General features: G+C 36.6%; 1 protein-coding gene across 1 annotated transcript in view; it reads right to left on the minus strand.

The window, feature by feature from the left end:
• The window catches only part of LOC103601465, a 54,666-nt gene that overhangs the window by 4,679 nt on the left and 32,595 nt on the right, over positions 1 to 17,392 (minus strand). The window contains exon 4 of the mRNA XM_008585877.1: positions 16,699 to 16,884. Within this exon, the coding sequence (XP_008584099.1) occupies positions 16,699 to 16,884 (186 nt within the window). The remainder of the gene's footprint in view (positions 1 to 16,698; positions 16,885 to 17,392) is intronic.

The raw sequence follows: 17,392 nt of genomic DNA on the forward strand, positions 1-17,392 counted from the left end.
CAATACCAAGAACCAGAAATTCAAAGACTTGACAACCAGTTCCCCAAGAGGACATGCGAAGAAGAAGAGGGGGAAGAAAGTACTGAGATACTCTCCAGAGTGGGGCCAGAAAACTACTCTTCGTAAATTTATTCTCTGTAAATATTTAGAATACAGCAATGAGGCAAGGTAGGAATAAGCTAGATGCCCATACTTTCTCCAGTTTCGCTTTTAATCCAGTCTTCTGCACATAAATCTGGACAGTGATCAGTTAGTTCTATGAGAAACATCGCTGATACACAAGAAATACAGCCAAATTCCGCGTACCACCCAACAACCGGTGCTTACCCTGAGAGGGAGGCGAGCTGAAAAGACACTGATTTAATTGACTATTCAACATTAAATCCTTCACTCAAATCCCTCTTTTAATACAATTGCAGTGTTCAAAGCTCTAAGAATCAAAATTTAAAAGGCAAAACTGAACACGGATCAAGTAATGAAGCTTTAGGACATTATATTTTCTGGCCAGAAAACTGCCTAAAATTACTGAAAATTATTAAAGCTGAGTGATAGTGCCTGGGGGTTAATTACACAATTCTCTCATCTTTTAGATATGTTTGAATATTTATATAATTTTTAAATTTTTTCTAATTAAAATGGTGTGGAGAGGGGCAGCTCCAACCTTCTCAAGACTAAAAGTGGGATTGGTAACTCCAGCGTTTCGCTGAGAACCAGTGACCTTCCCTGAACATCACAAACCCATGCTTTATCTTTTCCAGGGAACTAGAAAGGGCAGGCTGCAAGATAAGACAATGTAAGTAGTATGCCCCCTGACTTTATGAATTAAGAAACCAGAAGAGTATTAACACCCAGTGTCAGATAAAATTAAAGCAGGAAACATGTTAGCCCATTAGGTAGCATCACAAGTACAGATCATTAAGAGACCTCACTAGGATATGAAATAACAGTTCATAAAAATTGAATTTATTCTTCACCAATTTTCAAAACCAAAACTAGTTATCTGCTTCAGTGCCAAAGTTTAGGATTTCCATTTCCTCATCTTAATTTAATGCAGCTAATCAAGCTAACTGCTTGCTGTAGATTGGATGCCCCCCAATCTCATTAAAGCTTAATCCCCACTTGTAAATGTTGAGGGTGGAAAATCCTATCATGGTAATTGAAAGGTGGGGCCTTGAAGAGGTGATTAGATTGTAGGACCATGCCGTAGTGAATGGATTAATAATGGTGGCCAGGGACATGGTTCTGAGGGCTTTAGAAGGAAAGACCACAAAGAGTTTTTCTCTCTCTGCTTCCACCATCTTGCAATGTGAGACCCCAGGGTCACTGTTGCCACCACCAAGACCCTCACCAGATGTGTTCCCTGGACTTTGGACTTCCTAGCCTCTGAAACTGTAAGCAATAAATTTCATTTTCTTTATAAAATACCCAGTTCTATATATTTTGTTAAAAGCAACACAAACAGACTAATACACTGCTTTGAGATGAAAGTTTATTCTTTCTACTTTTCCATTCACACAGAGTAAATATACCTGGAGAGATGTACCCAACTTTTGGAAAGCCTCTTACTTTTAGACCTGCAGTCAGGCCTCCAATTATACCAGGTTTAGAAATTCTGAGCTGTACATATGGGTGTAGATTAGGGCATGAGGAAAAGGAAAAACTCATACAGAGGATCAGCATGGAAAATCGCACAAAAATGACTGTTTCCTCACCCACCTCTCAGATTTTTAGCTTCCTTTTTCCCATTTTGCTATTTATACTGCCACTGACATCTATGAATTTATCCCACAAAGTGCCCCCCTAATTTTAGGCATAGCATTGCATTTTTATTCAAATATACTGGGATTTGTGCGAAGGCAATATTTAAGAGAGAAGGATTTTCCAAAGATGAGGAAGATTAGAGACTTCTGGATAAGATGACCAGATAAACATTAAAATCATGAATCAACAAAACTTCTCTTTTGCAGTACCTTTCATTGCTAATATTTCATTTTGTCATTTTATGGAATTTTCCATAGTTTCCTCTAATCCATGTATTTTCAAGCTTTTAATTAAGCACAAGATTTATAACTTTAAGTGGACTGTATGCAAAATATAGTTGCAATTTCTGCTTACCATCTATTGCCAAGACTATTATTATAAAGTCTTCCCACTAAACTTACCTTTAACCCATAAATTCAAAAGATTTCTAGCCATATTGCCTAAATCTGTATTAGAAAAAATGTTGTATATATACACAATGGAATACATTCAGCCTAAGGAAATCCTGTCACTTGTGACAACATTGATGAACCTGGAGGACATTATGCTAAATGAAATAAGCCAGGCACAGAAAGACACTTACATGTGGACCTAGATCTTATAGTAAAGAGTAGAATGGTGGTTACCAGGGGATGAAGCACGGAGAGATGTTGGTTAAGGATACAAAATTTCAGTTAAACAGGAGAAATAAGTTCAAGAGATCTATTTTGCAATGTGGTGACTATAATTAATAACAATGTACTGTATTCTTGAAAATTGCTGAGAGTAGATTTAAAGTGTTCTCACCACAAAAAAATGATATGTAAGGTAAGGCATATGTTAATTAGCTCAATTTAGCCATTCCACAATGTATTCATATTTCTAAACAACATGTTGTATAACATAAATGTCTACAATTTTTATTTGCCAACTGAGAAAATAAATAAGTTGCATGACTCTTGACTAGAGACCTCTAGTTAATTTTATCTGCTTCGTAGTAAAATTTTTCAGTTGTGTAATCTCATCTGTAATTTTCATATCTATTTTGCCTTTTCTTGCAATATTAGTATAAATTCTCTGTTGGATCTTTTTTATTACTACTTATCTTTGAGAGGAGTTCCTCCAAGACCAGCTATTTGCAAGTGGAGAATATAAATAGATGGGCCAGCAGTGCTTTGGGCTAAGGTAAACATTCACTTATTTACTGTTTGATAGAGTGGTTTGTGTGTAACATAGCTTTTACATATTTTCAACTGATGAGGGCTGCAGGGAAATTAGTCATCCAGAGTTTTCTCTTCACTTTGCCGCATCCTTAGGTTCAATCTTGAAGTAATGATGCATCTGCTCACTATCACCTTCAGTCTTGCCTTCTCTCCTATTTTGTGTTGACAAATATGATTATGAGAAAGTTCTGCTTTCAGCTTCTATACCTATATCTTTTTGTTTTAAAACAAGGAGTTTTGCATCTCAGTGTGAATAACTATTTTGGAAAACACCAGTCTACCAGCTCTTTCCAAGATCTCCAGGGGCAGGCATCCTCTCTTAGTATTCTCACATTTTGGTCCAATCTTCACGGCACTTGGTAACTTAATTTCATATACATTATGGTTGCAGTTTAAATAGAGTTTCAGCAAAAACGTGTTTAATTTTTGCTGTTCTTTTTGTTGTTTTTGAGAGTTTCATGGATGAGAGAGACATTTAAATGCATGTTTTCATTTATCCATATTGGTAGAAATCACACTTCGTTTAGTTATTGAAGATATGTGGGAAAGTTATGATTTTTATATTTATTTTTTAAACTAATTATCTAAGTGAATTCTTTTTAGTTCTAATTATTTTTTCCTTTGATTCTTTGAGATGTCACAAGTAGAAAACTATATTACCTATAAATTTTATCTAGCAATACATTTTATCCATATATACAAATCTCCTTATCTTGTATAGTCTAGAACATCCAAGTCAGTTTTGTAATAGCCATCAATTTTTAATCAAATTCTTTTTAAGTATTTATCACAATGGTGATCTAGTGGTATTTTGCTTATAATTTTTGAACTGTAATATAATATAAGATTTTCATAGAGCTTTTTTTGGAGAATGTTGATAGTATTGTTCACAGATTTTTGTTTCAAGTTAAGCACTATCTAATAAACTGATGTTAGGTAAAGTGATTGGTAGTGCTTGTATGCCTTCCTTTTCATTCACACTTGAAAAAAATTTTATCTGCAGCTCAAATGACGATCTAGTGTGAATGCTTACCAAATATGTAAGAATACAAAACTTGAATGTGGAAAAATACATTATGTGATTGAACCAGATAGATTAGCTCTTAATACAGTGACATTCAGCAAATTTGAGTAAGAATAAAATATGAAAGTTTAGGACTTTTTGATCTGTGGTTTAACAGCATCTAGCAAAAACAACATGAATTCTGGTCTTCAATCCATCATGTGATGGGTTGAAAGTATGTGATGTGGCTGTTAAAGAATCAAATGCAATTTTAACTCCATTACTACATATGCAGTATTTTGAATGAAAGGATCTCCTCCTCTTGGAGCTAATTTGACTAACCAAAGTGTGACTTTAAGTTCTAAGGGCCACATTTTGAAAATGAAATAGAAAAACTGTATCTTAAGCAATTGTATAAAATGATATGTAGAAATATATTGTTGGACCTAAAATGTATAGAAATGTAAGAAATTTGCCAATCACAGTACACAAGAGGTGGATGGGAAAACAGTTGTACAAGATAAGTAAATGACACTAGATGGTAATTCAAATCTACAAAAACAAATGAACGGAACTATAAATAGTAAATAAGAAATGCTGTAAATATATAATTGCTCTCCTTTTTCTTTCACCATCTCTAAAAAGATATAAAGTTACATAAAGTAATCATTATTATAACAATGTATTATTGGGTTTGTAATACATATAGATGAGTATTGGTCTTCTGTGGCTGCTGTAACAAATTATCACATACTGGGTGGCTTACAACACACTTTCCCCCCAGTTCTGGAGGGGAGAAGTACAAACTCAAGGTGTTGGTAAGGCTACACTCCCTTTAGAGGCTCTGTGAGGATTCTGTCCCATGCCTCTTCCATGTTCTGGAGGCTCCTGATGTTATTCCAGTCTCTGCCCACCATCTTCGCATGGCCTTCTCCTCTGTGTCTAGGTCTTCTCTTCTTCTATCCCTTTTAAAAGACTTGTCCCTTGAATTAGTGCCCACCTGGAAAGTCCAGAATGATCTCATCCCAAGATTTTTAAGTTAATTACACTTTCAAAGATTCTTTTCTAAATAAGGTCACAGGTTCCAGGAGTTAGGATGTGGACATATTGGGGGAGGGGTGAACAATTCACCCTTCCACAAAATGTAATATGTATAACCATAATAGCAAAAGGGGGGAGGAATAAAGTTATATAGGAGTAACATTTTTATATCTCACTAGAATTAATAGAAATCTGAAGCAGATACTTATAAGCTAGAATGTATATGGTAAGCTCTAGAGAAGCCACTGAAAAAATAACTAAAATAATGTACAGTTTAAAATTCATTAAAGGAATTACAATATTACATCCTAAAATATTCACTTAATAAAAAGAAATCAGTACAGGAGGGTATAGGAACAAAAGAGAATTAAGACATATAGAAAAGAAAAAGTACAATGGCAAGCATATACACAACTATATCAATAATAACATTAAATGTGAATAAACAATCCAATCAAAAGGCAAAATTTCCAGACTAGATTTTTTTAAGAAAATAAGATTTAACTCTGTGTTGTCTACAAGAGACACCTTTAGATTCAAAGATACAAATAGGTTGAAAATAAAAGGATGGAAAAGCATATACTGTGCCACATCAAACACTTGAGAGCTAGAGTGGTTATACTAACATGTAACAAAAGAGACTACAAGACAAAAAATGTTACCAGCAATAAAGAGAAATATTTTATAATGACAAAATGTAAATTTGCAAAATATAGCAGTTATAAGCATATGTGCTCCTAACAATAAAGCTCCAAAAACATGAAGCAAAACCTGACAGAAATGAAGGAAGATATAGAAGATTCAACAGTAATAGTTGGAGACTTTAATATCCCACTTCCAGTAACAATTGTCAGAAGATAAGAAAGGAAATGGAAGACTTGAACAATATTGTAAACCAACTGGACCTAAAATAAATCTGTCTTAATTTATTCAAGCTTCTGTAGCAAAATACCATTTCCCAGGCAGCTTGTAAACAACAGAAGTTTATTTCTCACAGTTCTAGAGGCTGGGAAAGTCATGATCAAGGCACCAGCAGATATAATGTGTGGTTAGGGTCAGTTTTCTTGTTCATAGATGGCACATTCTTGCTGTGTGCTGACATGGTGAAAGGGGCAAGGCAGCTTTCTCAGGCCTCTTTTATAAGGGCATTAATCCCATTCATGAGGGGATTAAATCATGGAGAAGGAAGGATATAATTAGAATTAGAGCAGAAACTAATAAAATAAAGAATAGAAAAACACTAGACAAAGATAATGAAACCAAAAATGGCCTCCTTGAAAAGACCAATAAAGACTGACAAGCCTTTAGCTAGGTTGACCAAGTGAAAAAGCCAGAAGACTCAAATTACTAAAACCATAAATTAAAGAGGAGATATTACTACTGACCTTACAGAAATAAAAAATATAAGGGAATACTATGAACAATATTATGCTAATAAATAAGTAACAAATGATATGGACAAATTCCTAAAAATACACAAATATGAAAACTGAATCAAAAAGAAATAAAAATTATGAATAGACCTATAAAAAGTAAAGAGATTGACATAGTAACAAAAGAACTACACACAAGGGCTGGCCCGGTGGCGCACTGGATAGTGCGCCGCTTGGGAAGCGCGGCGGCGCTCCCGCCCGAGGGTTCGGATCCCACATACAGACCGGTTCCCGCTCACTGGCTGAGCAAGGAGCGGGAGCAGCGCCAAGGGTTGCGATCCTGTTGCCGGTCCCCGGTCCGGTACGGGGGCAACACTGAGGGTTGCGATCCGTTGCTGGACACGGAAAAAGACAAAAGACAAAAAAAAAAAAAAAAAAAAAGAACTATACACAAATAAAAGCCTAGGACCAAAATGTGTCACCAATGCACTCTACCAAATATTTGAATAAGTACTGATAACACTTCTTTACCAACTCTTCTAAAGAATACAAGAGGAGTGAATATTTACTTCCATTCTGAGCCTAACATTTCCCTGATACCAAAACCAAACAAAGATATCACAAGAAAAGAGAACTACTGTCTTAGTCCATTTGTGCTGCTATAACAAAATACCTGAGACTGGGTAATTTATAAAAGAAATTTATTTCTCACAGTTCTGGAAGCTGGGAAGTTCGAGATTAAGGTGCCAGCAGGTTTGGTGTGAGGTGAGGGCCCGGTCACTGCTTCCAAGATGGCACCTTGAACACTGGGTCCTCACATGGCAAAAGAGCAGAAGAGCAAAAGGGCTTAATGAAGTGTGAAGCCTTTTTTATAAGGGCCTTAATCCATTCATAAGGAAGCAGCCTTCATGACATAATCATCTCCTAAAGGACCGACCTCTTAATACTAGTATATTGGGGATTAAGTTTCAAAATGAATTTTGGAGTTGACACAAACATAGTTGCTATGGTTTTAATGTTTGTGTCCACTCCAAAATTCATGTTGAAACTTAATTCCCTCTATAGTCACACAAATCTTCAACAAAATACTAGCAAACCAAATTCAACAATATGTAAGAGACTATACGCCTTGACCAAGTGGAATTTATCCCAGGAATGCAAGATTGGTATAACATCTGAAAATCAATAAATGCAACACACTATATGTACTAATTTGCTAGGGCTGCCATAGCAAACTATCACAGATAGGGTGGCATAAAAAACAGAAATTTATTTTCTCACAATTCTGGAGGCTACAAGTTTACAATCAATATATCAGCAGGGTTAATTTCTTCTGAAGCTTCTGTCCTTGGCTTATAAATTGCCATCTTCTCCCTGTGTCCTCACATAGCCTTCCTTCTGTGCATGTTGATGTCCAGATAGCCTCATCTAATAAGACACCAGTTGTATCCCACTTGGGTCCACCCTAGTAACCTCATTTTAGTTTAATCACCTCTTTAAAACTCCTATATCAAATATAGTCACATACTTAGGTATTGGGAGTTAGAACTTTAATATATTAATTGGGGAGAGATACAAAATTTAACCCATAACACTCTGCCCTCTGGTCTCCCAAAATTCATGTCCTCACATGCAAAATTTATTCACTACATTCCAACAGCCCCCAAAGTTTTAACCTATTTCAGCATCAACTCTAAGTACCAAATCTTATCTAAATTAGGTATAGGTGAGACTTCAGGTGCAATTCCTCCTGAATCAAAATTCATCTCTAGCTGTGAACCTGTGAACAAGACAAGTTATCTGCTTCTAAAATACAATGGTGGGACAGGAATAGGATAGATATTTCCATTCCAAGAAGGAGAAAATGGGAAGAAGAACAGAGTCACTGGTTGCAAGCAAGTCTAAAATCTAGCAGGGTAAATTCCATTATATTGTAATGCTTAAGAAGAAGCCTCTTTGGCTCAATGCTCTGTGCTCTGGGCCCACAAAGCTGACCCTGCCCCCTCAGCCCTGTGCCCTCTGGGTCCATAATGGCATTGGCAGCCCTGATGACCTGTAAACCACCTTTGGGGTTACTCTTCCCTTTTCTTGAAGGATAATGCATGTTCAATACTGGATATCTCTACTGATCTGTCTTGCAAGATCCCAGAAGGCTGACAGCCTTCCTTCATTGTGTCCCATTTCTGCCCCATTTAGTCCACATTGCCAGCATTTCTATTGGTATAACCTTATGTGGCTCCTGCAGAAATGGCTGATTGAACCCATAAGTCACACACCCATAATCTCTTTAGCAAGTATTTGTGCAGCTACATTTTGATGTTTTCTCCGGAACATGCTTTCTCATTTACTTACACCTCAGTAGATTGAAAACTTTCCAAACCTTCAAGTTCTGCTTCCTTTTAGTTTAACAATTCCTTCTTCAATTTATCTCTCTCTTATCATATTTTACTATAAGAAGCAAGAAGAAACTAGGCCATGCCTTCAACACTTTGCTTAGAAACCTCCTCAGAAAAATATCGAAGTTCATCACTTACAAGTTTTATTTTCCACAAAGCACTAGAACATAATTCGGCCAACTTCTTTGCCACTTTATAAAAAGGCTCTTTTTTTCTACCAGTTTCTGACAATGTGTTTCTCATTTCCATCTGAGACCTCACCAGAAGCACCTTTAATGTTCATATTTCTGGCAACATTCTGCTCATGATTTTATATATATATATGTATAATGTATACATATATACATGTATACGTATACTTGTATAATGAGAGAAGCTTTCTCTACAGCTCTCCTCTCTTCTTTCTGAGCCCTCACCAGAATTGCCTTTAATGTCCACATTTCTACCAACAGTCTCTTCAAGTCGATAGAGGCTTTTTCTAGATGTACTTCTAAACTCTTCCACACTCTCCCCATTACCAAATTCCAAATCTGGTTCCATATTTTTAGGTATTTGTTACAACAGTACCCCAACTTCCTGGTACCAAAATCTGTTCAAGTTTGTAGTGCTCCTATAACAAACTACCACAGACTGGGTGGCTTAAATAACAGAATTTATTTTCTTGCAGTTCTGGAGGCTAGGAGTTCAAGATCCAGGTGTCAGAGTGTTAATTTTTTCTGAAGTCTCTTTCCTTGGCTTATATATGAACATCTTCTTCCAGTATCTTTACGTGCTCTTCTTCCCTCCGTGTGTGCCTATGTCCTAATTTTCTCTTGTAATAACAATGGTTATATTAGATTAGGGCCCACACTAATGACCTCATTTTAACTTAATTACCTCTTTAAAGACCCTATCTCCAAATATAGTCACATTCTGAGGTACAAGGATTAGGACTTCAACATACGAATTTGGAGAAGACACAACTCAGCACCTAATACCATATCAACAGAATAAAAAACAAAAACCACACAATCATCTCAATAGATGCAGAGCAATCATTTGACAAAATCCAACACCATTTCATAGTAAAAACAATCAACAACCTAGGAACAGAAGAGAATTTCTTCATCCTGATAAGGGCATTTATGAAAAGCCCACAGGTAGTAGCATACTTACAGGTGGAAAACTATATGCTTTCACCAATCAAGAACAAGCTAGGGCCGGCCCGGTGGTGCACTGGATAGTGCGCCGCTTGGGAAGCGCGGCGGCGCTCCCGCCCGAGGGTTCGGATCCCACATACAGACCGGTTCCCGCTCACTGGCTGAGCGAGGCGTGGGAGCAACGCCGAGGGTTGCGATCCCGTTGCCGGTCCCCGGTCCGGTGCGGGGGCAACACTGAGGGTTGCGATCCGTTGCCGGACACGGAAAAAAAAGACAAAAAAGTCAAAAAAAAAAAGAACAAGCTATTGTTGTCTGCTCTCACCACTTCTATATAACATTCTACTGGAGGTTGTAGCCAGGGCAGTTAGACAAGAAAATGAAATCAAACTCATTCAGACTGAAAAAGAATATTAAAACTATCTCTATTTGCAGATGATATAAACTTGTACATAGAAAATCCTAAGGAATACACTAAAAAACTACCAAAACTAATAAATGATGTCAGCAAGAATAGAAGATCATGAATAAAAATCAAGCAATTATATTTTTATACACTTGCAATGAAGCAATCAAAAATGAAATAAGAAAGCAATTTTATTTAAAATAGCATCAAAAAGAATAAAATATTAGGGGGAAATTTAACAAAAGAAGTACAAAATGTACACTCTGAAAGCTGTAAAACATTGATGAAAGAAATTAACAATCCAGATGAATGGGAAAAAAATCCATGTTCATAGGTCAGAACACTTCATACTGTTAAGATGGCAATATTCCACAAATTGATCTGGAGATTCTAAGAATCCTCTGTCAAAAACAAGTTGACTTCCTTGCAGAAACTGACAGACAGATCCAAAAATTCTTATGGAAATGAAAAATATGCATAACAGCCAAAACATTCTTGAAAAAAAAAAAAAAGAACAAAGTTTGAGAACTAACACTTTTTGATTTCAAAACTTACCTCAAAGCTACAGTAATCAAGGGAGTATGGTACTGGCATAAGGACAAACAAACATATCAATAGAATAGAATCAAGAATCCAGAAATAAATTCCAACACTTACTGGTCAATTGATTTCAACAAAGGTTCCCAAATAATACAATGGGGAAAGAATCATCTTTTCAACAAATGATGACATAACAACTAGATATCCACATGCAAAAGAATGAAGTTGGACTGCTACCTCACACTATATATAAAAATTAATTCAAAATAAATCAAGGACTTAAATGTAAGAGCTAAAACTATAAAACACAGGAAAAAACGTAGATATAAAACTTTATGGCCTTGAATTTGGTGATGACACCAAAAGCAAAAGCAACAAAAATAAAAATAGGTAAACTGGACCTCATCAGAATTCAAAACTTTTGTGCTTCAAAAGTCACTATCAAAAATGTGAAAAGACAACACATTAAATGAGAATATTTTTGCAAATCATATATCTAATAAAGTACATGTACTAGAATATACTCTTACAGCTCAACAATAAAAAGACAAATAAACCAATTTAAAATGGGCAAAGGATCTAAATAGATATTTCTCCAAAGAAGATATACAAATGGCCAATAAGCACATGAAAAGAGGCTCAAAATCATCAGTTATCAGGGAAATGAAAATCAAGCCACAATGAGATATCCCTTTACACCTGCTAGGATGACTATAAACAAAAGAGATAATAACAAAGGTTGGCAAGGATGTGGAGAAATTGGAACCCTTGTACACTTCTGGTGGGAATGCAATATGGTTCAGTCATTTTGGAAAACACTCTGGAAGTTCCTCAAAAGATTAAACATAGAATTACAATATGATCCAGCAATTTCATTCCTAGGTATATGCCCAAGAGAAATAAAAACATTGTTTACACAAAAACTTGTACACAAATGTTCATAGCATTGTTATTCACAATAGCCAAAAAAAGGAAACAACCCAAATGTGTATCAAGTGATGAATGGATAAATAGATCCATTCCATACAATAAAATATTTTTTCAGTAATAAAAGGAATGGAGTATTAATTCATACTACAGCATGTATGAAGCTTGAAAACACTATTCTAAGTGAAAGAAGCCAGTCACAAAGGACCTCATATTGTATGATTCCACTTATATGAAATGTCCAGAATAGACAATTCTATTGAGAAAGAAAGCAGATTAGTGGCTGCCCAGGTCTAGAGGGATGAGAGATACGGGGAAGGGTGATGGCTAAGGGATACAAGGTATGTGTTTCAGGTGACATAATTTTTAAAAATCTGTTGTGGACAATGTTTACACAATTCTGTGAATATACTAAAAACCATTGAATTGTACACTTTCAATGGGTGAACTGTATGGTATGTGAGTTATAACTTAATAAATATATCACACACACACAAAAAAAAAACCAGGGAAAGAAAAGGTATTTTTTCAGACAAAGAGGAACTTAGAAAACTAATTGCCATTAGATCTTCCTAGCAAGCAATGTCAAAAATTTTTCTCAGGCCAGATGAAAATGATGTAGGCCAGAAACTCAGATCTTCATAAATAAAGAATGTAATGGAAGAAAGAAATGAAGATAAAATAAAATCTTTTATTTTTATTATTCTTTATTGATCTGAAAGATGGTTGTTTTAAAAATAATAATAATGGTAATGATGTAGTGGGTGATTATAGCCTATGAATAAGTGAAATGAATGATGGCAATGTCACGAGGGATAGGAGACAGGAATTGGGGATCCTCTGACACAAAGTATCTGTAGTACTCTTGAAGCATAACAGTGGTTTTGAAGGTGAATTATAAACTCCAACAGCCACTAAAAGCTTATTTAAAAAGAATTATAAGGCAGGAGATAAAATGGAATTATAGAAAATGCAATACGTAGAAAAGTTACCAACCTAGGTGATAGTAAGCCAAATATATCAATAACAACTTTAAATGTGAATGATCTAGATACACCATTTAAAAAGCAGAGATTGTCAGAGTGGATTAAAAAATACCCAATTATATGTTGTCTACAAGAAACCCACTTTAAATATAGAAACTCTGATATGTTAAAAGTAAAGAGATGGAGAAAAATATACCATATTAACATGAATCCAAAGAAAGCCTGAGTAGCATATTAATGTTAGACAAAGATGATTTCAGAACAAAGAAAATTTATTAGGAATGAAGAAGGGCATTGCATAATAATAAAAGGGTCAATCCTCCAAGAATATATGACATGAGGCAAAAACTGACAGAACAGAAAGAAGTAATAGACAAATCTACAATTATAGTTGAGACTTCAAACCTTCCTGTCAGTAATTGATAGATCGAGCAGGCAGAATATCAGTAAGGATGGAGGTTAGTAAGGATGGAGCTCAGTAAGAATGGCAGTCAGGTATAACTCCCCACTCCTAAAGTGTGAGTTGCATATGGTGAATTTCTTCCATAAGGTAAGTATAGACAGGAAGGGGAAAAAGAGGAACTTTACAGTAGAGAAACCTGAGAAACACTGCATGAAGTCAGGTGATCAAGATTAGTATCAACAGTGAGTTACACTGATAGTAACATAGTACTCTTGCTCTGATGTGATGAAATGGCACTTTATCTGTGTAGTCCCAAAACACATTCTGCCAGTCTAATCATGAGAAAAACATCAGACAATTACCAGCTGAGGGATACCCTACAAAACACCTGAACAGTCATCATCAAAACTGTCAAGGTCATCAACAAAAAAGGAAAGTCTGAGAAACTGTTACAACTCAGAGGAGCCTAACAAGACTTGACTATTAAGTGTAATGTACTATCCTGGACTAGATTCTGGAATGGGAAAAAGACATTACGAGAAAACTGAGGAAATCTAAACAATGTATTGACTCTCGTTAAAAATAACATACCAATAACAGTTCATTAATTGTGGCAAATGTATCATACTCATAATGTTAATAATAGGGGAAAATGGGTGTTGAGATTATAGGAACTCTGCGTACCACCTTTGCAATAATTCTGTAAATCTAAATTTGTTCTAAAACAAGAAGTTAATTTTTTAACATGAAGTTTATGTTCTCAACTAATTAACATTTGTAGAATATTTCAACCAAAAATAGCATAACGTACACTTTTCTCAAGCTTACATGGAATATTCACTAAGATAAACCACATCCTGGGCCATAAAGCACACATTAACAAATTTGAAAGACTAGAACTTATCCGAAGTATGCTCTCAGACCACACTGGAATTAAACTAGAAATCAAGATAATATGGTATTGGCAAAAGAATAGGCAAACAGATCAGTAAAACAGAATACAGAGCCCAGAAATAGACCTACACAAATACAATCAACTGATCTTTGATAAAGGAATAAAGGCAACAAGATGAAGAATAGTTTTTTTGACAGATGGTGTTAGAACAACTGGACATCTATATGCAGTCATTATCATCATCATCATCATCATCTAGATGCAGATCTTACACCTTTCACAATAATTAACTCAAAATGAATAACACACCCAAATGTAAAACACAAAACTATAAAACTTCTAAAAGATAGCACAGGAAAAAATCTAAGTGACCCTGGGTTTGGCAATGAGTTTTTAGGTACCAAAGGCATGAGCCATGAAAGAAAAAAGTTGACATTAGACTTTATTAAAATTTAAAACTTCTGCTCAATGGAAGACACTGTTAAATGAATGAAAATACAAGCCATGGTCTGGGAGAAAATATATGCAAAACACATATCTAAACCTGTATCCAAAATATACAAATAACTTTTAGAACTCAACAATAAGAAAACAAACAACTCAATTTTTAAATGAGCAAGAGATCTGAGCGGACCTCACCAAAGAAGATATATGGATGGCAAATAAATATATCAGTTTGTTTCTGTTGCTAATAACAGATTACCTGAAACTGGGTACTTTATAAAGGAATGAAATTTATTTCTTACATCTTTGGAGGCTGGAAAGTATAAAATCCAGGCATCACATCTGGTGAGGACCTTCTTCTGGGTGGTGACTCTGCAACAACTTAGGGTATCACATCGTGAGAGAAAATGGCATGGGCAAGAGTGAGCTAACCTTCCCACTTGCCCTTCTTATAACATCACCAGAACCACACCCATTACTCCATGAATGGACCAATTCATTCACAAGGACACAGTCCTCATAATCTAATCATCTTTTAAAGGCCCCATCTTTCAAATACTTTAGTCAGATTTCCCACCCTCTTAGCACTGTTACAATGGAGTCAAGCTTCGATGAGTTTTGGGAGGGATATTCAATCCACAGCACACATGAAAAGATGCTCAACATCATACATCAGTAAAGAATTGCAAATTAAAACAACCTGGGTATGGCTGTGAACTAAAATATTAACGCTTACCTAGGGACAGGAGATACGTATATAGGAGTAAGTATATGGCCAGAACCCTTGAAGCACTGGATTCTCTATTCATGAGAGTAAAAATCAAAAAAACAAGGATATGACCAGAAAGCTTATCATTGACCCAGACTGAGTAAGGAAAAATGCTTTCCATGAAAATCCAAAATTCCAGTACTATATTCCAGTGTTTCAGGTTTGAGATCCTAATTACACTGCCACATGTTATAGAGAAACAACATACCAATAAATTAACAAAAATTTTGTGAAGGATAAGTGATACCAGTAGAACACTTATCAAAACAAATGTACAATGAAGGGTAATTTTCATATCCCAGACTACACATTAATAGCAAAAGGAGGAGAGCAGGGAAGCACATACCCTGCTTAGAACAAATCTGCAATCAAATTTAAAACAAACTAATCTTGAGTCTTTTACAGATCAAGCAAAAGGATTACAATCTTGTGATAATTCAGAACTTGTGACAATAGAATATTTTCTTCAAATTAAAAGATTTTAAATTATTAAAAAGATAACAATATATAAAATTTTATTTTATTTTATTTTTTATTATTTTTTTGCCATTTAACTTGTTTTAATGTTTCTTCACAAATGGTGAAAAATACTAAAGTACAGACAAGGAATAATCATAATGTTGTTGACAACATTATAAATATGGAAATAAAAATTTTAAATATTTTCTGGTTTAAAAAATAAATCTGGTAGTCACTGTAGCTCTGCAGGGTCTCTGTGTCTAGGAGGGCCAGTCTCTGCGTTTCTGAGGGTGCTCACCTTTATCCATTTTTCCAGGTCCTCCGTGTCTGCCTCTTCTTCTTCCCATCTGTTTCATCAAAGGTCCAGGGGGGCCCCAGGGCCACCTCATCTTCTACCAAAGCCACCTCAGTCCATGCCCCAGCGACCATGGAAGCCACCTCTGTCTCTCCCATGGCCACCTCTGAACCATGAGGCCACCTCTTCCTCCCCACATGCCACCAGGGCCTCCCCTGCCATGACTACCACCTAGGGATGGGAAGGGTGGTGGGAGGAAGCCTTCAGGCTTCAGGGCCTTACACTGGTTGCATTATGTTCTCCAGGTGATTTCCATAATCCGGATTGGGACACTGCCAGCTCAGTGCTGAGCATTTCCTCCTCCAGAGGTTTTCCCTCATGAATCCCAGGGCCCTCTTGGGGGAAAGCTTCCTCTGTGTCCTCCATGGCCTCTCATGCGACCCATGAGTCCCCCAGGGTCTCCTGGGCCCCCTGTACTTCCACTGAGAGGTGGTGGCATCCTTCTGCCCTCACAGGGTGGCATACCACACCATGTGCTGTTCATTGGAGGCTTCTTCCAAGCAAGAAAGACTTTAATTTTGCTCCCTTGAAAATCTTTCCCATCAAACCACTCCACAGCAGCCTTGCAGTCAGTGGGTCTTCATAGAACACTGTGACATTACCTTCGGGCTTTCCCGTTTCCTTGTCCAGGTAGATGTGGATCATGGGTTGCCCAGTTCTCTTGTTCATCTTAACAACCTCACATTGCTTAAAGAAGTCTTCCAGATCATCTAGAGTCACACTGTCATTTAATCCTTGCACATAAATTGCACTGTTGTCAGAATCTTCATCCAGATCTACAGGTGGGCCTAAATCAAGATCTGGTCCTTCATCCATGAGTCCACCTGACTTACTGAAGCCACCTCTCTCTCCAGTGCTGCCCATTCCACCGCATCCTCCTCCCTACCCACCTCTGCTCATGCCTCCGTGATCAAATTCCCCTCTCCCCCAGCCCTGGTTATCAGGCCCACTCATGCTCCAGTTCTCTCCTGATCAAAAAAATCCTCCAGATTCCTGCCCATAAAACACCCATGCTACTGGGGTGATCCTGTCAGAATAAACTCTGCTGCCTGTACCTGCTGCGCTGCTGGCTATATTGACTTCGAGCCTGGCTGTAGGATCCAGTTTGGGGAGGGTAACTAGCAGGAGGCTGCTGCCCATAACTGCCTATTGACCACAGCCTCTCTGCTGTCCATACCTGCTCGGTTGCCCATAGATGTTCTGCTGAGAGTAACTGCTCCGATCATAACTAGTCAGCTGTGTAGAGGAATAGCTGGTAGGAGGATAGGATGGAGGTGTAGTGACTGGCTACATGGG

Source organism: Galeopterus variegatus, unplaced genomic scaffold (genome assembly GCF_000696425.1).
Source record: "Galeopterus variegatus unplaced genomic scaffold, G_variegatus-3.0.2 Scaffold107, whole genome shotgun sequence".
Classification (NCBI taxonomy): Eukaryota; Metazoa; Chordata; class Mammalia; order Dermoptera; family Cynocephalidae; genus Galeopterus; species Galeopterus variegatus.